The following is a 26,161-nucleotide window of genomic DNA, read 5'->3' as shown; positions in this document are numbered from 1 at the left end:
GAATTACCTGAAATATCTTGTGTGTTCTCAGTAACTCTTTCTAAATGAGAGATGACTGATGGTTTATATCATAGCACTGTAACGTAATCTTCATCTGTTAGGAACATATCAGTATTCACATAGTCCTTAAAGTTACGCTATGTTATGATACAAACTAAATTATTTTCTAAAAATGTATCATAAGAAACATTCAGGCATTCTACAACAGCCATACTGCTGTTTGCTGCTGGCATCTAATTTAGCTTTAGTGCAAACATGAAATAGCCGTTTCTCTTTAGGCAGACAAGTGAGTGAGTGGGTGATCTACACTGAATGCTTGTACACACACACACACACACACACACACACACACACACACACACACACACACACACACAGCTGAAAAGAAATGGAGGTGAAGAGAGACTTCATCTGCAAATAATAAAAAAGCAGCTTGCTATGAATAAACATATCACTTCCCATCATTTAGAACTCTCAACAAAATTCAATTTAATGACAATATTTTGATGAGCTGTTACATTTTAACTTTTGAAGCAGTCTTGAGTATTTTAATGTGCAGTAATACACTACACTCTATCATTCCGACAAAGTATTTTCACTGTGCCAAATCAACAACATAAATCAGTTAAAGGTAAATAACAGGAAGGCTGCAGAAAATGGAAAAAATGTATCACACACCTAAACAAAGTATAACCTGATGTTCTGAAGATAAAAGAGAAGTATATGGTAGAAAGAAAACACAGTAAAAAGATCAGCTTTGGTGTTGTCCATTATAACTGCAAAAATACACATTCATGACTATCCAGTTATGTCACAGAATCTGTTCTATGGCAACAAGATTTATTTCCATTGGAGGTTTCAAGCAGATTTTGAATGTTTTTTTCTCAATTTTGTTGCCTAATTAAACAATGCTAAGAAGCCTACTGTTAAATTACGGAGAAAGCTCATTTTTGATCAGTCAGGTTTAATAGATCGTTTTCGTGTTTATGTCATCATACTGTGGTTAACAGCTTTTGCAGGCTGTTTTACAAGGTACAAGAGAGAGACTTCAGTGTAATCTGAGACTCTGCCAACTATATCACAAATGTTGGAACTTATATGGAAGACTATTAACCAATGGTGCACAAAATTTCATTTTGAGGAATGTGTGTTAAGAGTATATCACAAATGCAAAAGCCGTTTAAGAAACTCTATTCTTGGAAAATGCTGCTACTTAAATATTTTGGTAATATGAAGTTGTCTAAAAATTCAGTTATACATTATATCGCCAGAACCACAGTGATAAGTGAATAGGTTTAAGTGGTTGATGATAGAGCTACTAAGAAAGCCTGCGTCATAATAGACCTGGCAGTTACGACAACTTGGACAGTGGGGAAGACAAAATGTATGGTACAGTGATGAAGAATGCAATACACATGTGAAGACTCCTCATTTCCTGAAAGCTCAGTACTTTTATCTTTAACTATTCCATGTTGTTGCTAGCCTTTCTTCGTACGCTACATTTTTTTAAATTTGCATAAAAGGTATTTTTTATTTTTTAAAATTTATGTATTTGAATATAGTCTGTAGTCTTGTATTTACTTTAATGTCAACAACAGGTTTGCTCTGTTATTAAAAGTACTTTTCTATAGTGCATTCTATGTGTGTGAAGTTTTTCCAACATTTCAAAATGAAAACTCTAAGTAAAGAATGTGACTATTTAATTTCAGCTCTTTGCACATGATAAAGCAGCTGACTATGTCACATGCTGCATATGAATCAGCTGCCATGCTATTTGGACTTAAGCTACTACAAAAAAAAAAAAAATAAAACCATGGGAAACAATGAAGTTACAAGTCGAAAACATAGTAAGTAAAACTATATTTCTATTGTGTAATAAATCCTGATTTAATCATCCTACACAGATGTTTCACCACTATTGTTATGAATTGCAGTAACTAACTGGTGGAAGACCTCTGCCAGTTGTCTGACTCCTCCACCTATAAACTCTGCCAGAGTGATCCCATTCCAACACAACCTATAATTCCTGCTTAAAGCCTTAGGTCCTTTCCAAAACCTTTCCTTTAAGTCCATTTCCCTTTGTACTGTGCACACCCACCTCCTACATGCTCCTCAAAATCCACAAAATCAACAATCCTGAATGCCCCATTGTGACTGGTTATCATGCACCCTTACAATGATAAAGGCCTTCACAGCCAATTGCCCAAAACCTGGCTCCCACATGCCAACCAATTCCTTCACAAACTCTCCATCACCCACATCCCTTTACCTCCTGGATCGCTACTTGTCACTGTTGATGCCACCTCCCTATACACCAACATAGCTCATGCCCATGGTCATACCACTATTGACAACTACCAATGTGAATGTCCTTCAGACTCCAAACCCACTACCTTATTCCTCACACACCTTATTATCTTCGTCGTAACTCACAACTACATCTCTTTTGAAAGAAATGTATATAAACAAATCCACAGCACAGCCATGGGCACCTGCAGGCCACTCTCCTATGCCAACCTGTTTGTGGGCCATAGAGGAGACCTTCCTAACCTCCCAAAGAGCCAAACCCCTGGTTTTGTTCAGGTTCACTGATATCTTCATGATCTCTACTCACGGCCAAGACACCCTATCTTCATTCCTTCACAACCTCAACACGACCTCTCCCATCTGCTTCACCTGGTCCTCCTCAATCCAGCATGCCACCTACCTGGACATTGACATTCTCCTCCCTGATAGCTCCATCAGCAACTGTCCACATCAAACCCACCCACCAACCAACCAACTACCAACAGTACCTGCATTTCAATAGTTGTCATCTCTTTCACACCAAAAAATTACTCCCATGCAGCCTGGCTGCCTGGGGATGTAATATCTGCAGTAATAAGAACTCTCTTATCTGATATACCAAGGTCTCACCAAGGTCTTCACAGGCAGGAATCCTCCCACCACCCTCAAGATACTGGTATGAATACTAACTTGCTGTCCACCAGGATGAACTGCCACTGTCAAACTGCAGTCAAGAGCACAGTAGACCACCCTGTGGCACATCATGCAGCTGAATATAACAGACTTGATTGAAATGGCTGCTTCATTACCCAAGCCATCTGGATCCTCAACTCCACCACCAGCTTTCCTGAACCACGCAGATGGGGGTTATCCTTACAGCACATTCCTGTAATTATCCCGGCCTCAACCTATGGTAACGTACAGTCCTAACACCCTCCACCCAACAGTTTCCACTCCCTCTGTCCTGTCACTTCCTCCCACTCTCATCTCATACCCTCTGTTTGCTGCCCTCTGCTGACACACCTGCCCATCTTTCCCCACTCTTTTCCTTTTTCACTCCATTTTCCCCCCCTCCCTGCCCCGCAACTTCCTGGCACTCCACCTGTTGGCACTTTAGCCCATACACACTTTCTCCAACTGCACACTGCCATCCCTTCCTTTTCCCCACCTGCTCCAGATTGCTGCTTCCATCTCAAGTGATAGTTACATTCTGGCTTGAGCTTCCATAGTTGGTCATCATGTGTCCATCAGGTGTACTTGCTTGTGTGAATAATGGTGTGTGTTTTCCTTTTTCTGATGAAGGCTGTAACTGAAAGATTGTGTGTAAGTGTGTTTTAAAGGTGCCTATCTGCAACTTCAAGTGTCATCTTTATGGTAAGTAGCTATCTATCTTTTTCTACATTGCTGATAGTCCTACCTCAAGTTTCTATTGTTTGATTTCAACTAAGTATCAGTTAGACACGGACTTTTGCTTTTACTAAAATGTTAAATCCTTGGTATATTTGCATAACATTATGAGTTGTAATTAAGGACAGTCTCTGAATGCTTACAGTAATGGTTTTCATTTAATATAACATTTTCTTCAAATACATGGGTGCATTGAAATACACATAGTACATACTGAAATGACTGAAGCGGATCAGTTGTAATGTCTTCTCTTTTTTTGCTATGGTCTACAGTCCAAATACTGTTTTGATACAGCTGCCACATTGTGCAGTTCTCTACAGCTGTGCCATGCACTTCACCATGGTTTGTAGAATACAAATATAGATGTAGAAATACTACAGTGTACATCCATTTGAACCAGTGTACTGTATTTGAGCCTTGGTCTCCCTCTACAAAGTTGCCCCTCCCCCCCCCCCCCCTCCATTACCAAACCACTGAGTCCATGATGCATGAGGTTATTTCCTAACGAACAGTGCTTCCTTTTAAGCCATCTACTGCAGCACCACATTTCAAAACTTCAATTTTCTTCTTTCTGAACCGTTTATCATCTGTGTGTCACTTCCACCTAAGGTTCTAGACAAATACAATTGGAAAAAATTCACTAATACTTATATTTGTAGTTGATGTTCACAAATTTATCATTTTCAGGAATGCTTTTCTTGCTACTGCCAGTATGCATTTCACATCCTCCACAGTTCAACCATAATTATTTCTTTTTCTGGCCACATAGCAAAACTCCTTTACTACTTTTAGTATCTCACCTTCTAATCCAATTTCTTCAGCATCATCTGATTTAATTTGACTACATTCCTTTATGCTTGGTTTACTTTTGTTGATATCCACCTTACAACCTCTTTTCAAGACACTCTCCATTCTACTCGGCTGCTCTTCCAAATCATCTGCCATCTACGACAAAACTACAATATTATCAGCAAACACCAATATTTTCATTTTTTCTCCCTGAACTTTAACTCTGTTAACAAATTTCTCCTTAGTCCCCTTCACATATACTCAATGTTCAAATTTAATAACATTCAAGAATAGGCTGCAACCTTATCTCACTCCCTTCTCAGCTGCTGCTGCTCTTTCAAGTCATTTGACTCTTATGATGCAGTCTTGTTTCTACAGAAGCTGTGAATAAACTTTCACTCTCTGTATTTTATTCTTGTTATCTTCAGAATTTCAATGAGTGTAGTCTGGGCAACACCAAAACCTCTCTCTAATTCTAGAAATGGTATAAACATAGGTTTTTCTTTCTTTTATTTGTCATCTAAGATAAGTCACAGTATCAGTAACACCTCAGGAGTTCCTACATTTTTCTAGAACCCAAACTGATTTTTCCTAAGTTTAACTGCTACCAGGTTTTTCATTCTTCTTTAAACAGTTCCTCTTGGTATTCTTCAGCCATGACATATCAAACTGAACTGATAGTTCACTAATAATCCAACTTGTCAGCATCTCTTACTTTCAGAATTGGAATTATTATATTCTTCTTGAAGTCTGAAGATATTTCAGTTGTCTCTCCTATCTTCCACACTAGATGGAGTGTTTTGCAATGGTTGACTCTTTCAAGGATCTCAATTCTGAAGGGATGTCATCCAATCCAGGGATCTAAATTTGAATTAGTGTACTGAGATGGAATGCCTTATTCTTTTTCTGGAGTGGCTGCTGTACTGAATGTTTATGATAATTTAAAGCTCTTAGTTACACAATGACTGGAACCAAGACATCTGCATCACACATACTGGCATAATACCAGGGTCCATATTGGTTACTTTTACAATTCATTTATGGCCCATGTAGACCAAACTTTCACATTTTCATCCAAAGCCAGAACTGGCTGTAAAGAAATTTAGAAGTGTAATCTGTGGCTGGAACAGATTGAAAACTGCCAGTAGTACTATTGATGATAGTTCAAGTTCATGCCCAAGTTATTTTTTGGCTTTTATCAGTCCCCCCTGACTAGTCTGATGCAGCCCACCACATATTCCTCTCCTGTGGTAACATCTTCAGCTCAACATCTCACTTGAACCCAACGTCCTAAACTATTTGTTGGATATATTCTAATCTCTGTGTTCCCCTACATATTTTAACCTTTACAGCTCACTCAAGTGCTATGGAAATTAACAGTGTGTTTCTGGATTATCTGTCAAGTAGTTATTTCCATTTCAAGGAAAATATGTTGATGACTGACCCGGCCATCATCTTCAGCTGCTATGAATTTTGATGTTATGAGTGATTGCTGTCTGACTCCAAACAAACACTAAAGTATTGTTGGTCTCAGAGCAATATTTAGAGCCACATTCAATTCCCAAGGTCCACTATGCCCTTTGCTTCTCTTTCATTTCTCAGAGCCTGCACTGATATTCCATGAAACTGGAATTCTTTCAGTGCTTTCCAGTTTTGGTAGATGTGATGGCCTCTGAGATCTTTATAAATTTAGTGCTAGACCCCAAGCCTTGTTATCAAATCCTCTAACCCTGGTTATTACAGTTTCTGACTTCTCTATTTCAATAGACTCCTTAATTGTGCTGTCCCCGAAACTTTGTGCCATAATATTCACCTTGTTGTATTTAATTTCATGATTAGATTCAAGACTGAGCTTGGCAACAACTGATTTGCTTAAATGTTTTAATCGGGCATGCAACTGATATTCCCTGCATCTTCCATTGACTGTTGTGATAGTCTGCCTCACATAACATATACCACATTTATATGGAATGCAATACACACCCAACCTTTGGAGACCTGAACAGTCTTCAACATTACACAGGAGACTTTTTGTCTTATTTGAAGGAAGTAAAATACATTTGATGCCATGTTTCCATAAGAGTCTACTGATCTTTCCAGATATGGGGCAAGTACAAGGTAGATAAGGGATTTTTGGCTTCTTGTGCTCAGCCTCAGTCTTAAACTCTTTCTCAGGCATTCTTGATTTTGATTGCCATGTTCACTCAATTTGATGATCTGAGTACCTATTCCTGCACAACACTATTCATAGTGTTTTGTAATTCTTTGGTGAGGTTCTCCTTGTCTGAAAGTGTGCAAGATCTACGGACCAGTCCTTAATGCTGAATTTCTTTGAGACAGATGGTGATGGCTCAAGGTGTGGAGATAGAAGTCAGTGTGCACAGGCTTTCTATATCCACTGTGACCCCAGGTTCCATCAATTCTTCTCTTAACTGATTTGTTGAGGAAAGGTCCTTCATGAATTTTATATTACTTTGGACATAGTTTAAATGTTCTAAGAACTCTCCAAGTTTTTTTGTTCCTTGTGAGCAAACCACAAATGTGTTGTCCACAGGCTGATTTCAACTTAAAGGATTCTAGTGCCTGTTCTTCAAAGTATTCCATGAATAGGTTGGCTGCAAAAGGCAATGAGTGACTACCTACACAAAGGAATGAAATGTGACGAGACCGGTACTGTAGTACAAACACCAAGATTATGGGACAGCATAATTAAAAAGTCTGTCAAAATAAAGATAAAAAATCTGATAAACAGGGATGCAAGTTTCAATTTAAACAAGGCTAGTGGTCCAGCACTCAATTTATTAAGATCTCTCCAGCCATCACATCCAGCAGGGCTGGAAAATTCTGAGAGAATGTGTGTTTCCTGGAGTATTAGTAAGGGTTCTGAAAAACAAGAGCATCAAAGATTGTAGTGGGCATCAGGCATTGAACTGAGCTATAAATATCAGTGCAAGATATGCCACAGTCTTGTTGGTGTCCAGGGACTGAGTACACATAATAGCGTAACTCACACCACCTGAAGAAGACGACTGGATTATCTGTCGAAATACTCTGCATAAAATGGAACAATAACTATCGCAGAACACCTGAGAGCACATTATTAATCTGTCACTAACAAAAAATCTGGAAGATTACACCATGGAAATTATTTTTTGATATCTTAGCACGTGTCCTGTCATACTGTCCCCCCTCTTGTCAATGTTTTCCACATGTTTCTCTCCTCTGTGGATAACTCTCTCATTTCTTACATTATCAGCCTACATAATTTTCAACAACCTCCTATAGCATCATATTTTCAATACCTCAAGTTTCTTCTATTCCAGCTTTCCGCTTCCATGAAATGTTATACTATAAATGTATAATCCCAGAAATTCCTTCCTCCAGTGCTGATGTTTGATAGCAGCAGACTTAATTGCCATGAGACCTTATTATCTTGTTTGCTTAATGTCCTCACTGCTTTGTCCTTCATGTGTTATTTTGCTTCCAAGATAGCAGAATTATTTCACATCATCTACTTTGTGGTTCCCAACTCTGATTTTGGCTACTACTCATTACTTTTTTCTTTCTTTGGTTTACTCTAAATCCTTAGTGTGTACTCAATTAGATTTTTCACTCCAGTCAATAGTGCCTGCAATTATTTTTCACTTTTACTAAGGATGGCAATCTTAGTGATGTTACAGAGGAAGTTTTTATTCAGACTCCTTCAGTTCCAATTTTTTCAGTTTTATTAAATTACATGATACATTGCAAACCCTGTGGGGTCCTGCTTAAGGCGCAAATCATCTAATATACAATTTACATTTGCTCTTCAATTAGGTGGAACACATGCTCCTGTTATGAAAAAGATGTTAAGTGTTGTATTTCATGAATCAAGTGCAGAAAATATGTGAGGAACAGTGGAACAAGTGAAAAACTTATTGAACAAACAAAGAACATCATTTTTAACATTTTGAGGCCAACATACATTGGTTCATAAATTTTGTTAAATGAACACACAGATTTCAGTAGCCATACATAGTTACTTCAGTAATTGTAAAGAATTATTTTAAAATTATTCCTTGCATATGTCAACTTGTTAATTACCAATTTTCTGAGAATACATGATAAATATCATCTTTGATTCTATCAGGTTAAATTACATCTGTGAAGTGTTTCCAGAATGTGTAAACAAATGTGTGCCTTGAGTGACTTAACATGGGATGACAGAATGAATAAAACACTGTATATTGACCTCAAAAGTTTGAACTTTTCTTCCTTATGCATTTGGTAAGGTTTTGTTTTTCTTCTCCACTGTTTCTAAAGGATTTTCTGCACTTGATTCATGAAATACAAAACCTAAAATCTAACTTTCTCATAGAGAGAATACGCATATCACCTCACTCAAGAATAAATGTCAGTTATGTATTAGATGATTTGCATCTGAAGATGGCATTTTTATACAAACTTCCTGTTTATTGAATCCAGTCACTTTCACATCTGCAAAATATGGATGACATTAAACTTAATGATACTATTTCACTCTAAATTTAGATCTCAATTTTGAACCTTTCTTTTATTCCCATCACTGTGTCTTTGATATTTTAGATGGGAGAACAGGGGATTTAGACTATATTAATGTCCAATACTGTTTCTAATTGGAGCACATTGTTCTTGCTTATTGGATATACGATAGACTGCCTACAATTTCCTATTATGTTTTCCTGAGAATTTCAAACACCTTGCACAATTTTGCACTGTTGTATGCTTACGTTTGGAAAATTCTATGAAAATCTCTTCATTTTTTCTTAATTCTTGCTTCCATTGTCATGTGAAATTTGAGAACTGCGTTTCTGGTGCCTTTACTTTTTTTAAAAGCCATGCTGGTCATAATCTAACAGGTCCTCAATTTTCTTTTCCATTCTTCTGTATATTAGTCTAGTCAGCAACTTGAATACATAAGATCCAAAATTGATTATGCAATGTTATCATGCTTATCTGCTCTTGCTACCATTGGGAATTGTACGGATATATATTTTTGGTTTTCTGATATGTTTCCAGAATAGTAAATGAACACATACAGTGACTGAAATAATTCTGTGGTAGACAAGTGGGAACAGCGGAAAGAGGTTTTGTCAGATAGCAAACAATATGTTAATACTGCCACATATTCAAGTTGGCATGTATCTCAATAGAAGAGGCAACTCTGTCAGTATATACACTCTCAAGGATGATTTATGATTCCAGGGCTCTATTTGTTGTGGCACGAATACTGATATTTCTGTAAGAAACTGGCTTCTCTACTTTTACAAATTAAAACTGTGGTAGTTTAATCCATTTAATCTTATTCTGTAAGTGTTCACTGTACATAAATCTATAAAGATGATTTTTAAAAAATGATCTCACACAAGGGAAAACAATTAAGAGATAACTGCATTAATTTCCCATGGCACTAATAGCGCCATAATTGTCTCTACATGTGCATGCATGGCAGCCACCTATGAACCTAAGAATACAGTATGTAAAACCTTTGCCCACCGTGTGACGGAGTTGACTTTTGCTAAGAATTGTTGCTCCCTGTATGGAGGGAACAGAAGAAATATTTTGTATTAATTCAGAAATCACATTAATGAATCATAATGTCAATATTTTCTTTAATTTATATATTATGCAACTTATAAGTTAAGAATCAGGGTTTTTAATTTCTGGTTAGTGTCACAATAATTACTATGATTCCATATTAATGATTCATGTATTATAAACCATATGACATGATTTAAAACTTACTCATTACTTTAAAATCACTTTATTTTAATGTCAAAAATTGCTTTTATGCATTTATGTCAAAAGATTTCAAGACCTCCAAATATCAGCAATATACGACAAATAAAACCAAATATCTCAATCTTTAACACAGCTTTCTTTGAAATTGATGACCCCTCATCCCCTCCCCTCTAACTTCCATGTACAAACATGCACAACATTGGCACTGTTGCACATGCAGGTCTATGAAATACATGTGTGTTGATTCCATATATAATTAGGCATACACACAAATTTAAATTCTGTTAAAATGATTATACTTACTCTCATCTGATTTTTCAGTGAAGCAAGATCTGCACCCTCCTCAGGTACGGGGACATTGTAAAATTCTCCTTCCTCTTGTGTCAGGAGTTTGTACCACCCCTCAACTGGTGCTTTAATGAGCTCTGAGATGCCAAATGACAGGGAGCCCATAAAATCATTACGTGAAGTTCGATCCCAGTCCCACACTTCTATCAGAAGCCGCCTATCCTTGTCTTCTGGCTTCAGTTCACTGAAAAAGAAAAGTAATTAGATTTTAATAGATGAAGCTTTTAGTTAAAGAAAAACTAAACCCTATGCCACAATTTGAACAAATATAATTTACCCTTTTTGAAGTGAAATGGAAACCGCACATTAAAACTGCAGATAATTTATTATATTAATTCTTAAGACTTTGAACAGTCTGTAGCAGCCACATGAGATATGATATGGACTAGTGGTAAAAGTGCGCTTCATTCAGGCCCTCGCTAAACAGATCTTGAGATCCAGGGTGACATTTCACCAAGAAGATTTTTATGATCTGCGGTGCTAATAGTGTTTTGATACAACTCTCTATTCTTCTCTGCCTTGTGTATGTTTTATCATACTGTGTAGGTATGAACCATTTGGGTCTACTGACTGTATTTTTAGCCTTGGTCTTAATATAGAATTTTCACACACTTTCCCTCATTGCCAAACAAACTACTCCTTGATGCCTTGGGATTTTTTTCTATCAATGTATCCTTTCTTTTAATCAAATTATCCATAAAGCTTTTTCTACCAGATTCAATGCATTATTCATTACTTACTCAAACCACCCATCTAGTTGCAGTATTTATTACTTACTTAAACCACCCATCTAGTTATCAGCATTCTTCTGTAAAACAATATTTGAAAACTTGAAACTTACTGGCAGATTAAAACTGTGTGCCGGACCGAGACTCGAACTCGAGACCTTTGCCTTTCGTGGGCAAGTGCTCTACCAACTGAGCTACCCAAGCATGACTCACGCCCCGTCCTCACAGTTTTACTTCTGCCAATACCTTGCCTCCTACCTTCCAAACTTTACAGAAGCAGTTGGTAGAGTGCTTGCCTGTGAAAGACAAAGGTCCCGAGTTCGAGTCTCGGTCCGGCACACAGTTTTAATCTGCCAGAAAGTTTCATATCAGCACACACTCCGCTGCAGAGTGAAAATCTTATTCTGGAATATTTGAAAAGTTCCTTTTGTCTGCAGCATTTGTCATCCATGCTTCCATTCCACACAAAGTTACTCTTCAGAAAAATGCTTCCCAAAAATCCTCCCTAACATTCAAATTTATATTTAATTAACAAATTTCTCTTCTTCGACAAGATTTTCTCATCTGAAAAAAATCAGCAGCCAAATTTACCAGTTTTTCTTGTTGAATATTCCATAATGAAAGTTGTTTTGCAAATTGTAGCTCTTCCCTGAAATACTAATGATAACTACATGAAAATCATTAGCCAGCAATAGAAAAGTAAAATTCCAAGCCAGACAGATTGTACCTTTTAAAATGTTCTCCAAAGTTCAGGACAAAATCTTCCAGATTCAGTATTCCTTTCTATCACAACCACAACCCTAAAAACTTCATCTTAATCTAGGATCTGTCAGCACTCAAGAGAGCTGCACTTGGTGTACAAATTAAAAACTGAACAAATTTCAATTTGGAGTTGTCTTCCTGTGTTACACACTTGCTGTCTGAATGAAATAGATACAAGCAGCCAAACAAAATTATTATAACACAAGAAATAGTTCCTGCTGTGACAATAAATGAAGACTCACACACTGAATGTTCTCTTGTTGATTGGGATCAACTGCCACCATACTGCAGCAAAATATGAGGGTTTGAAGAACTCTAAGGAAGGCTGCATAGACTTAAAGAACTGACATGATACCAGTGTTATTTTATTTGCTTTATATTCCATTAATAAACTGTGTATAGCCAAAATTATTTTCAGCGTGACTGTGTGTAAGCAAAGATCATATTTTATCATCATGGACACTGAGACCTATCTTGAAGGATGAAATATCTTTGTTAAACCATTTCGGAATGTGCCCTCTCACAATTTTAATGGTAAGTCTCTATATGAGGCACATTTCCATAGCACTTCCCACTGGAGGACACTTTTGCCTTAATGATATGAACCCATAATGAACTGTGCCACTTTTATTTGAATTATCCACATCTGTCCCATTAATACAACCTTGTAATGTTCCCATACTAAAGAATAGTACCAAAGTATTTTCAAATTAATTTGTGGTTTGAATGTAAAATAAATCATTCCACATCATTAAGGTTTTCTGTCAACTGATCCATGGAACTTCAAACTAATTAAGTAACTAAGTGCTATAGCACTTAAATTCCCACTCCCTTATCTGTAATGGTGTCTATCCCTCTCCATTATTAATATTGACCAACTATCCACCTCTCTGGGAACTACTACATGGAAGTGTTCACTGGGCCACCAGAGGGATGGTTTCTCTACCGTAAAAAAATTTGCACTTCTACAGCAAACACATTTTACAACACACGCAGCAGCTTTATGTTGCAGTAATTTCAAAACAATAAAAATCCTAAGTGGAAAATAAACATCAGCATGTGGAGGGACTTCTACTGTACAATGAATGGAAGTGCTTAACAATCGATGGGTGCAACAGTAAGGAGTTGAACAGCATAGTTCAGTGTCAGAGAGGGAGGAACAGGTTAGCAAAAAGAGGAGAGGAAATGGAGGAGAAGGTGAAGGTAGGAGATAGAGGCTAGGGGGTAAAAAGGAAAGATGGGGCAGTAGGATAGGGGAGAAGAGGATAAAGGGAGGAGAGGAGGAAAGAGGAAGGAAGAGGGTGGAGAGGTAGAAATGCAACTACTGTGACTGGAAAGTACTGAAATATGTGATACAGTGGTTTAGTGAAGCAGCTGATATATTTATAGTTTTCATTCATTCATAAATTGTGTTTTTAGTTTTTTGGCGTAATGATAGGGTTTTGAGGGAACAGCTAACATCTTTGGATGCTATTATGGAGGTTTTCTGCCTTCTTTGTAATAATTTGTTGAAGAAGGAATGTATGGGACATTTCACTGTTTACATAACAAAGTTTCAGAATATATATGAAGTTTAGCCCTTTCATAAAAACTAAAACTGGTTATAAGTTCCATTCCATTTTAAATGACTATTTGTTTGGGCTAGTTTTGAACCATGATAAACTTTAACTGTAGTCATTGTGGCTGACACCTTTAGATTCAGTCATCAACCACTCAGCAGAGTGCTGCTGGTTGCCACCCTGCTAAGGCACCTGCAACTCAACCACAACACATCACGCTTGCAGCAACCATTGGAGTATCTAGTGGTGCCACATTCACTTGATACAGAATCGGTATCACTGGCACTAACACACTTCCGCAAGCCATGTGACACTATTATGATTTACTGATATTCTTCTGACCATATAGTTTGCTGCCCAGCTGCCCACCTATCGGCCAATATCAAGAGCTCACAGCTATGGTTCTCTTGCCCAGGAGCTGACCAAGCAAGTGGTTTCACACCAGCCAGAGCCTACAGCCTTGCATACCACATACAAACCACTTAGTCTTCAGGACTGCTTCAGCCATGGACTACGCTCATGTATGGATGTTTCCAAGCTACATCTATTAGTTTGTTTCGTTTTAGGGTGCAAAAACAAATAAGGTCATACATGCCCATGTCAGAACTGTACAAGGGATCATGAAAAATGAGTTAATAGTGACTACACATTTAGTCCAATTGAGAAAAGGAAAGACAGCTAAAAACAGATACTTTCTATTGGAAAAAGGGCCATAAAATATGCTATAAAGACAACAGAAGCCCTGAACTACAGATTAAATATTCTTTGCCATATTACTATGACAGATAAAAAGTAAAATTCGGTCGACAACCTGCACATCATTCATTAAAATGACCAATAACTCAGATGGCAAACATAAATGCAAGATAAGTGGTTAAAAAAAAGAGCATTCTGTCAGGAAATTGTGAACTGTCAAAGGTTGAGGACAATTGTGACGAAGCAAGGTTTCTCCCTTGTTTTCCCATCCGCCTCCTTAAAATCATTTTATTTTCATTTTTGCTTTATTGCCATTAACATACATGAGTATAATCTGCATCTCCATAAAGGAGAAAGGTTGGCCCTCAGTCTTAAAGAATTAGCACCAAATCTAATTTTGTGCTTAGTTTCGTGTAACTTCCCTGCGGGGTCAGGGATTTTCTCTGCCTCGTGATGTCTGGGTGTTGTGTTTGTCCTTAGGTTAGTTACGTTTAAGTAGTTCTAAGTTCTAGGGGACTGATGACCATAGATGTTAAGACCCATAGTGCTCAGAGCCATTTGAACCATTTTTTAAATTATATTGACTTATAAACAAATATAAATTCTGCACTAATTATAAACATTTAGAAGAAGAAGTACTACCATTCATAAGGTATTTATTTGTCTCTATTCGAAAACATGTTAGCAAAGCCAGGCCTTATTTAATTCCAAAATAATTACCTGGTGTGTCATGTTTGTGAAACTGTTAATTTCATTACTTAAACAAACAATTTCACTATTTAAACAAATAATTCAGACTAACCTTTGTGATAGAAGGAACTGTTAAAGAGGAGGACTTTTTCTATACATTCAGTTAACTGAATGAGTTATGTTTTAATTGTAACAATGTATGGTTTCAGTACCTATTATTGTGAGGATATAAAGGCCCAATTTTTGGTCCTGAAACAGCCAGTCCATGGCCAATTTTCAGATGAGAAACCTGCACAGGTTAGATCAGCAACAATGCCTTAACTTAACTGTGAAATAAGTGTAACACAAACAGGCTGGGTGTTAAAACAATGACAGTGTCTGTTCAATAGTGTCACACATACCGTATTATTCTGTAAGAACTGTGTGATGAGTTTTTTACTGCTCTCACCAGTAAACTATTGTAGCATTATGCTGACGTTTGCCTGCAAACTATAAATGAGGCTTATCAAAAGTTAACCAATATTGAAATGGTCTTATTAACTGTGTAATGTTGGGGGTTGTGACCAGTGAAAGTAAATAACTGTGAAATGCAACTGTGCAGCTGTTGGCTACATCATTTACAGAATCCGTGTTGAACTTCCAGCCCCAATTGTTTCAGCCAGTATAACAACACACTACATCAACACTGAGGGCTGTAAATGAAGAAATAAAGCAGGTGAACATCACACATTGAGCACAAAGTGGTGGGAGAGCACTACTTTACAGATAGTGATGGATGAAAAGACAGTGCCCAATATGCAACCCAACTAAAATGATCTCCTCGCAGTGAGAGGGCCAAGAGGAGATCAGCCAAGCCTTTGGGAGAGGTTTAATTCGCCAGAGCTTGTTCCCATGAATGGAAGATCAGAATGATGTGAGCAGGGACCCACATAAACATTACAATGGCTCCATCATGAGCGAGCAAGTGAAAGCTTTTCTGGAGCCGTTGCACAAAGGGATGGATGGTGTATAGCACATAGCATACAGAGGCTCTAAATGACACAGGGAGTCAGAGAAGATGACAGAATTGAAAAGCCTGTGTCATTGGATGTTCTGCATGGCATGGTACAAGGTGAAGAGCTCCGCTGTAAATAACAAGCAGTGTTCTGGAAGCTGAAACTGAAAATTGTCAGTGTCCATGATCAAGGCACACTCAACACCATGGTCAGTCTGAGAGCCATCAGTGTATTCAAAGGTATTATCACAAAGTTCTGAGCTAAGGTTGAGAAACTTAAGATGATAGAGTGAGTCTGGGGCAGTGTCCTTAGGAAGCTAATGAAGTCCAAGGTGGGCACAAGCCATCGCACAAAGCCAGAGTGGTGAAGGGTTCCCACCCATTGGGAAAGTGGGAAGCAGCATTAAGTAAAGATGCCAGAGCAATACCCAAAAGTGAACTCCAAGAAATAACAAAGAAGAGGGATGCGGCCTGTACTGGCGAACAAAGGAGTCACTGAAGGAGACGTCACAGGATGGTTGGCCAGACATGGCAAACAAATGGTACACGTATATGCTGAGGAGAAAATGATGGCAGTATGACAACAGTAGTTTGACAGCTTCTGCGTACAGATTTTCAACCAGGCTAGCGTAAAAGGGCACCAGTGGCTAAACAGATGCCATGACAGTTGATTGTATTGAGATGGTGTAAGATGGACAGACATGCAGACGCATAAACAAAGCACCCATAGGCTGGTTTCAAATGGATTAGGGACTGCTCCAATCTGCTCCGCAGAAAGTACTGCTGAGGACGTATGATATTGAGAGACCGCATACAGCAGGCAGCCAGGTATGACGCAGGAGGACCAAGAAAGTTTCCCATTAAGCACGAGGACCAGGAATTTCATAGTTTCAACAAACGGAAGAGCAATAGGCCCAAGAAGTAAAGACACTGGAAGAAACCACTACACAGCCAGAAATTCATACAAACAATTTTGTCATTGGAAAAGCAAAAGCCATTGTTGTTACTCCACAAGTAAAGACAAGTGAGACAATACTGAAGGTGCCACTCAAGGAGACACGTCCGTGGAGAACTGCAATATATGGCAAAATTGTAAACAAAAAGGGAGCCGGAGGTTCCTGGTGGGAGACAGACCGTAATAGCAAAGTGGAAAACGGTCAGAATGGAACCCTGAGGCACACCGTTTTCCTGAATAAAGGTGTCCAACGAGGCAGAACCCACATGTACCTTGAAGACTCAGTCTTTTAAAAGTTCCTGAATGAAATGGGGCAGGCGGATTTGGAAGCCCCCACGTGTAGAGAGTACAGAGGATATCAGTCCTCCAGCAGGTGTAATAGGCTTTATGCAAATCAAAAAACATGGCCACAGGATGGTATTTCTACAGAAAACCATTCATGACATGGGTTGACAAAGTGATGAGATGGTCAACTGCAGAAAGGCGTGCTAGAAATCCACATTTTGCAATGGTTAGTACATTGCGAAACTCAAGCCACCATACCATCCAGGGTATGTGAGTGTGCTTGTAATGATGACACTGGTAGAGTGCATTGGGTTCAGAATGTAGGGTCAGACAGTGATAGATAACTTCATAGCCTGCTTTGATCTTGGATGGAACCACTACTCTATGAAGTTCAAGAAAAAGAGTGTGCATTGCACTAAGGATGCATCTACCTTTTTCCTCACCCAATGGACTGCAATGATGCTCTGATCAGAGAAGTAAGTCTGGATTTCTGCCTCAGTAAGAGCATCAAACAGCCTATTGTAAGTAACACCATGTGAAGAATTCAGCATTCGATGGGCCTTGACATGAACAGGGTAGCCATGGAAAACAAAGCTGCAAGTACCTGTTGTGCTTGAGACTCACAAGTAGTCTCCAAAAACCTAAGTGAAATTGCGTAAATGAGAGCATGATTTCACAGGGCTGACAACTGCATCAACACCTTTCTGAATAATAAACAGTTTAACCATATCAAAGGACAGTCCATCTTCAGCATGCAAAACCATGAGGAACCTAGGTGCAGCTGGAAAGGACTTTGATTCATCCGTCTTATTCCGTTTATGTTTAGTAGACATAGACTGAGATTATGAAGTTAGGCTCACTGTGAGAAAATCCCTCATGATTTCCAGCGCCTCTGATGGCATACTCCTTCCAACTTGCAACCCACCTCCCCTCGGATGGGAGGGCTCACTCACCTAATATGATTGTTCATACCTCAGGTCTCACCTCACGAACACCTACCAGAGGGCCCAATTGGCAATTTTGGAAGGTAACAGCTCAGGCAAACACCTCTCCATGGACCTGGCCTGCACCAGAGGGTTCATGCAAATGTTACCTGTTGACCCATGGACGGGAATTATGCATTACCCAGTCACCTGTTATGCAACAGATCCATGGGCCAGCCTTTAGGAGTGCACAGGGAGAAAGAAGAAAAAGAGGACTCTCAGATCAGAACTATTTTTAAGTGGTGTTACTTCAGAAACTGTTTAAAGTACTTGTTTAAAGTACTGTGTAATGAAGTTCTATCTTTTTTTTTTTTTTTTTTTTTTTTTTTTTTTTTTTTTTTTTTTTTTTTTTTGGGTACCTGGGCACATCTGTTCATTGTACCATACACCTCCCACAAAGGATGCAACAATGACACACCAGAAAGTCAAAATCAATGTACCAAATGTGAGTTTTAAGCAATATTACTGTAGTTTTGTAGATAAACTATGATTTTTCAATAACAAATCACGCAAAGTCCAGTGTTATAAACAATGTACAATTATTCCCATATAGAAATACTAATTTTAAATGAATTATCCAGCAACTTAGTAAACAGCTAAAACACTCATTCGGTCATCCAATCTCAGTTGCACATTGCCTTTCTAACAACTTCCAAACAAACATTTTATTTCCAGTATTTCATATAATTATTGCCCAAATGCAATAATTTTAAATGCTCCATAATCTAGTCACTAAGAGATGTAATCTTACATTAAAGGTTTAACACAATAAGTCAAGTATTAAAATTGTTATGGCTTGAGGGTGCATAGCTCATGCCACACATATATTGACACAGTATTTGTGAATGAGAGTACTTAACTTCTGAATCATAATTTCAAACTTTTTAGAAACTTTTTCTTACTGACACCCCCAACAAAAGGATGAAAGTTAAAAAGTTTATTGCTTATTGCAATTTGTGAGATTTTAATTTATAACTTCTTTACTACTAACTTTATTTGCAACACTGTATCCACTTATACCACTACATGTAACTGCAAAATAATATCATTGTACTTTCGTGCTGCAAAAAAAGTGTCATGGGCAAATAAATGATTTTCTTAAGGTTTTCTCCAACTAGTACTATGCCAAATCAAATGAAGTCAGTGCACCATGCAGCAACCAGAACACAAACAGCATGGCACACCCTGGAAGCTATTGCTTCACCTTGCTCAAGTCAGAAGTCTGAATCACTAATGCAGCAACAAGAGCTTACTGAGGAGGGACCGTAACATCATTCTGACAGCACAGCATGATACTGCAAAAATGTATAAATGTTATGCAAGGACACCTATCAGTCCACTGACATGGTGGAAAGCACCATGCTGAAGTGCTGAAAGTCACTTTTGTGACACTGAGGTGTGATGAAGAATGTCGACGAGCCCAGAAAATGTTGACACATGCATTCATCCTCGGCTAGAGACAACGTCAAGAGACAACATCAATGCCTCAGATGAAAAGCAATATGTACTTAGGCTTCCTACCCCTATGCTGTTCAGTTACAGTGAGCCCGCTATGATACAGACCCTGTGAGATGCTGTCTACCATTTGCCAGATGATTTCTGCCTTCAAGATTGCTGACTACCCAGTTCGCTAGACCTGGTCACTGTGAGCTTGCGAACATCTCATCTGCTGATGTGGAGTCGTGGGGACTAACACCAGCCTCATGAGGGCCAAACTCATGGTGTTTGGCACTCTACCAACCTGTTGTCATATCTGGAAGGTACAGTAAAGTATGTTGTCCCTGACTTGCACTCGCGAGGAGACACAGGCATCCATGCCCTATCTCTAAATGGGACGTCACGCTGTAACTCTGCACTAGTACCTACAGAGTCAGCATGTTGCGAGGATGTACGATGTGCCCACTGCCCTCGCCGTGCCATGGAAATGGTGATTTAATTGTAACACGTAAAATGAATACACATACGTGTTACTAATGCTATTTCATTAGGGCACAGAGTGCCATCTGGCCTTCACCACTATGCTACATGCTTCACCATCCTGCGACTGTAAGGTTAATCAGCCCAGGCCCTTACAATGTTAGTTATGGCAATATGACATTGTAAACATTGAGATACATGAAAAACTAGCTGCTTTTTAAATGGGAGTTCAGTTCTTTAAAGAATCAGTGGTATCCATTTCTGGTGTATAATGTAATGCTAATTGTTACATCTTTTTACACAGTCCAGTCACATTAATGTGATGACCTGTCAAAAGTCTGACTAACCACCTTTTGCACAGTCACTGAGGTTCTGGTCAATATGAACAACAATCTGGTGTGATGCAGACTTCAGTGCAGTGGCCAGCTGCACTAGGTTTCTCAACCGAGGATCCATGGTGCGTACAACATGATGCAGATGTTCTACAGTCTCGATTGAGTTAAAATCCAGGGAGTACGGTAATCTCATCCTGGTGCTCTTCAAACTATGCATGTACACTACTGCCACCTACAGTCCTTGGTTCACCACAGTTGTCTTAGTTCCAGTTTTGAATAGCGCCAATTTGCTGTGCATGGTGTACTTGTTGTGTTGTCCTGCTGGTAGAGGCCATAATTCCAAGGAAAAACAAACTGTGTATGGGGGTGAACATGGTCCCCAATGATAGATACATACATTTGTTGATCCACTGTGCCTTTCAGAATGATGATATCACCCAGGGAACGCCACAAAAGCACTTCCCAGAGCCCAACACTCCCCCTCTCCAGCCTGGACTATTCTGACAATTGTTGCAGGATGTTTACTTTCGGATGTTTCATGCCATACACACCAATGGCCAGCTGTCTGATAGAGCAAACAATGTGACACACCTGAAAATGCCACCTTTCACCACTCAGAGGGCATCCAGTTGCAATGCTGGTGTCCAAATTCCAGCATTTGTCACCGAGGAACAGCACGGGTGTACGAACCAGGTGCCTGCCGCAGAGGCCCGTACACAGCAACATTTGCTGAATGGTCTTTGACGAGACACTATTGGTAGCTCCTTGGTTCATCTTGACAGTCAGTTGCTTAACAGGTGCACATTTACTTGCCCATACACATCTGCACAGCCATCATTCACTGCTGTCATCTATGGCCTGTGGTGCACCACACTTGCCTCGATGCCAATTTTGAATAGCTCTATTCAGCCGTACACGGTATACTTTAAACACAGCAGCATGAAAGCAGATCATAAATTTAGCAATTTTGGAAATGCTTTCACCTTTGACCTAAAAGCCAAGGAACATGCCGTTTTGGATGCCAGATAAATCCCTCCATTTCCATATTACGACAATCACTGCACTGTTTTCCTTGTGCTCCCATCACAATTTATGTGCCCTCCATTGCTAGTACTGCTATCTGCCATCTGTGAACATTTACTTTACATTGACATTGAACAGAGGCACTGGTCACATTAATGTGACTGGACTGTGTAAATACGAACGCAATGGATGTTGTCTGGCTAGCTCTTTGTGTTAACCGGAGTCGGAGACTGACTGGACTGTATAATTTTTGCCTTTTATGTTAAAGCGAAAACTGAGAGAGCTATTTTCTCATTAATATAATAAAATCTGGTACCAACAGATCTCATAACCACAGTTAAGTATTACAGTTTTATCTTTGATATTTCCTGGCCCTGTCACTGACACGTAGTGTTAAAAATTTGTATCTGTAGTATTACATTCACCCACTAAAAAACTTCGATAAAAGTGTGGGGTAGCAATTTTAAAATGGGAAGGGGGTGAGGCTAGGGAGGGGGGTATAGGTGTGGAGAGTGGGAGACATAGGGACATGAAGGGAATGGGGAAATATGTGAAGAGTGGGTAAGGGGGCAGGGAGAAGAGAGAGGAGGAGGATTTATAGGAGGAAGAGGAATTGATAGGGGATAGGAAGAAGGGGATATCTTATATGTAGGCTCAACTGTCTACATTCTGTACATACATGCTCAGACAAAATATACACTTTTGAAAGCTGGGCTATAGTGTTTTAGCACATTATTCATGACTATCTCAGCTGGGAGTAGGTCAAACTGTGATGGCAGCACAGATGTTTGTAGAAAATAAAATACATACAATGCTCACCTGGTAACAGTAAATTTGTTTCATGCAACATTAATAACAGTCACCACAAAGCCTAACCAAAAATGTTTGCATTTAAATGCAATGCTTTTTGATGATGATGTGGTGAGGTGAAAAAGTGAGACAGATCCAACAACAGCTGGAAAGCAAGAATCAGTTGTGTGTCATGGAACGATATTCCTTGGCAAAGAAGAGTGAAGGGGTAGTAACAAGGCAAGATGAGCACAGATCAGATACTAAAAGTTCCATATGGCTCTTGGATCTGCCACCAAATTATATCTTGACAATCTCACTTCTTGACATCATCAGTTGGTAGAAGCACGCCAGCAATACCCAGCAGCCAGCATCTGACACTATCCAGAAGTCGCCTCAAAGGGATATTGTGGGATTTACAAAGAAATGAAATCTGTTTGACAAAAAGAAAAAACACTCACACAAACAACCAAAGAATCTCATGCACAGAAAATCTCAGACCAAGATGGGAACTGAACCCAGGCCCCATGATCAAGAGAAAGAAATGCTAATGACAAGACCAGGAGCGGCTGACTGTAGGATTTACAAAATGTGATGTGATGGGAGACCTGAAAGCCATACATTGATTAGATTACTCTTAGGTTGTGGATTGAGGAAAGTGGGAGAAATGGGAGAATTTTTCCAGTAGCATTAGGTGCCTAGTTTGAAACAAAGAAGTATTACATCCTCTCCTGCCTCCTTCTCACACTAATAATTAACCTGAATGTATTATTCTTTGATAAAGAAAGAAAGAAATTAACAGATCAACATCTGGAAAAGGAAATAAGGAAAACATGCACAGTTAATTCTGTTATGAGTACACATCATCAGTGGATTATGCCATACACTTAAATTCCCACTTCAAAAAATGGAGTAACCTCTCAACTTACAACCTTTACACTTAAATACAGAATTTAACAAGTCAACAAATACTCACAATGTTATTGTCTCATTCCAAACAGGGTTCAGAGAGGAACGGATTGTCTTTGTTTTCTTCTTTATGCTGTCTGTATCGGGTATGAGCTTGAGTTTTACATATGGATCAGATGAACCATTTGGATCCATTGGAATTAGATTTCGGCCTTGGCGAACTGCAAATTTATAAGAGAAAGTCTCACATGCATGTCTGAAAGAACAGATGCTGCTGCTGCCCACAGCTGTATGAAATACTTCAAAATTAAGTTGCTCACTGCAATTTATGGACATCAGCTGTATTAGATATATATCTATGTGCTGGACTAAGACTTGAAGCCACATTTCCCATTCACAATAAGCAGGAAATCTAGCACAAATTTTCACATGTCATTATCGAGTGGTAGATACAGCTGATGTCAAGGAATTCAGTGTCAGTCAATTAATTATAAAGAGAATATTTGTCAGCCAAAATTCAAATTAAAAATAATATTTTTCACAGAACAAAAAGAGACAAGATTGAGAAAATCCAATGAACAGAATTTCAATTAGGAAGTCCAAAAAGATGAAGGATTCCAGTCATTTCTGCATTTACTCACTTTCAATAGTCAATTTGTTGCCAGCACAAATAATCTTCAGTTCAATTCGCCCTCTTCTTTCCGTGTGATCACAGCCACATAGGTTAGGAACCGTCTCCACACAGCGTTTGTGCACGTTCATGTCACATGCTGCAACACTCGACACACTCAACACAGAAAACTATCCCTCATAATGTTAGTCTATGTTTGCATGTTAATGTGACAAGTTTTACTTGTTGAGCCAGTCTTTGTTAAGTCATACTAAAGGATTTTCTTCTAGTCACTTGTTGGGAAAATAGTCTAACAGAGTAGACTCATTAATTCACTCAGGAAAACTGCACATTAATTACTGTTAACTCTTTAATGCCTTGTTTTAAGTGATTTGTGCAAATTCTGCCCTTTATTAGATATAACAAAAAATATTTCTCACTTGTTTCGAGTATGCATCTTACTTTTGGTTCGTTGATGGATATTTATGAAAGTACAGGTTCAGATTAAGGAAAAGTACATGAAAACAGTGTGCATGATTGCTTAAAATGCTGAGCTGTTTATGAGTACTTTAATTTTTCGAAGTAGAGATGCTGATGACCCCCTTCAGTTTCCTTCCAACTGAGAGCCAACAATGTAAACAAAAGACAACAAAAGTGTTATGATCAAAATGCAGAATCATATCAGCTATGAAATGGAAACTTCATCAAGTAGAAACAATGTTCAGTCTTCCTTTACAAAAATTTCTGTCACCACATTTATAAGGCGCAAAACTCAAGAATAATGTTCAAAACTGTCAGGAGCATGGGCTCCAGCAAAAGAGCAGTATCCATAAAATTCATTGGCATCAGACAATCACTGTCCCTTTATTATTTGAATCACAGGAACATATTGATACTGAAAATATAAAATACAATAATTTCACCCAGATTAATGATTGATAGGTGGTAAAAATACATCAAAGAAGTGATTTAGGTCAGTTCAAAACCCCAATACAGGAAAAATTTTTCAGTTAAGAAATCTGAAATGTTAAATATTGTTTGTAAACTGCTTATTGGTTTATTAAATGACTAGGCAGTTTATGTCTTCTGAACACTGGATCATAATGTTCACAGATCATGGATCTGTTTGTATGTGTACTACGTAGAATACTTTTATAAAAGTTTTTAGTTCAAAAATTCCACTTATGACTAATCTGGGAACAACAGAGAAAAACATGAAAAAACAACACATTGTAAGGAACTCAAACAAGCTGTGGAACATAATGAGCAAGGTACCTGGTAGAACAGTTTATGTTTCATTTTGAGAAAACAATGAAGACAAAAGACACATAACACAAGGGTGTCACTGAATTTGTAGTTGTGCCAATGTGTTAACAATATACACACATCAGAGTAGAAAAAGCAACTGGTATATTCCAAATGTTGTACTTGAAGTTTTTCCATGACATATTGTTAAAAATTAATTTTTTCTTTTAAAAATGAAATCTATTCTTTCATTTCCTGTTTTAAAGCTGTGCATTAAAATCATAAGTATCAATTATTGAAAATGATAACAGAATATTAATGAGGCAAGGGAAAGTCCTGGTGGGATGCAAATGTTAAGAAGTAAAGGTAACAAGATATTCTTAATGTAACATATTATTGTATTTTAGTAAAATTTGCCATTTAATGGCATCTGTGAGGAACCCAAAAATTTCCAGTAAAAAAGTAATCTTAAGAGTAAAAGCTCTCTTTAATATCAACAATTTAAATTTATTTTATTGTTACAAGAGAACAATGTGTGAGTCTAGTAACTGTAAGCATACTGAAGGAAAGCAACCTCATGGTATAATGATGTTCAGCTATCAAATTTGTCTAAGCATATTACCCCAAAAATTGAATAGACAAAACAGTAAAATTAGTTCATACATACTGAGATTTACCAGTTCAATATCAGAAAGAGCAAAATATATTTTCAGTCATCTCTCTGCAGCTAAATTTGTATAATGCTACACTGTATGCAGTAAACATGTAACTACCTGGAAATATATTAATGAACTAAATTTTATTTAATAAAGTAAGTAAATTCAACAAAAAGATAAGCTTCTTGAGAATTCATTAAGCACAGATCAAACAATATGCTACTCTACTTTTCCAAAATTTGTACAGAGCTTCAGACAAATAAACATGAAATGCATTAAGTTACATGAGAATAGAAAATTGTTAAAGAAGCTACTTTTCAATGTAATGCAGGATACTAGTGGTGGTATTTACAACAAACAAATTTTCTCTGTTATGAAGAGGATTGCAGTAGATAAACTTGCAAAACTGACTTCTTGAAAGAACTGCACTGAGGA

At 38.1% G+C, this 26,161-nt stretch overlaps 1 protein-coding gene across 2 annotated transcripts in view; it reads right to left on the bottom strand.

Moving 5' to 3' along the window:
- LOC126281608 (protein kinase C, brain isozyme) overlaps positions 1–26,161 on the bottom strand; it is a 1,181,175-nt gene that overhangs the window by 61,748 nt on the left and 1,093,266 nt on the right. For both annotated transcript variants that reach the window (XM_049980720.1, XM_049980728.1), the window contains 3 exons: positions 23,857–23,985; positions 23,283–23,436; positions 10,546–10,774 (listed from right to left, as the gene is read on the bottom strand). In XM_049980720.1, coding sequence (XP_049836677.1) covers positions 10,546–10,774; positions 23,283–23,436; positions 23,857–23,985 — 512 coding nt within the window. The remainder of the gene's footprint in view (positions 1–10,545; positions 10,775–23,282; positions 23,437–23,856; positions 23,986–26,161) is intronic.

The sequence above is a fragment of the Schistocerca gregaria genome, chromosome 1 (assembly GCF_023897955.1).
Source record: "Schistocerca gregaria isolate iqSchGreg1 chromosome 1, iqSchGreg1.2, whole genome shotgun sequence".
Classification (NCBI taxonomy): Eukaryota; Metazoa; Arthropoda; class Insecta; order Orthoptera; family Acrididae; genus Schistocerca; species Schistocerca gregaria.
This window is presented reverse-complemented; position numbering and strand designations above follow the sequence as displayed.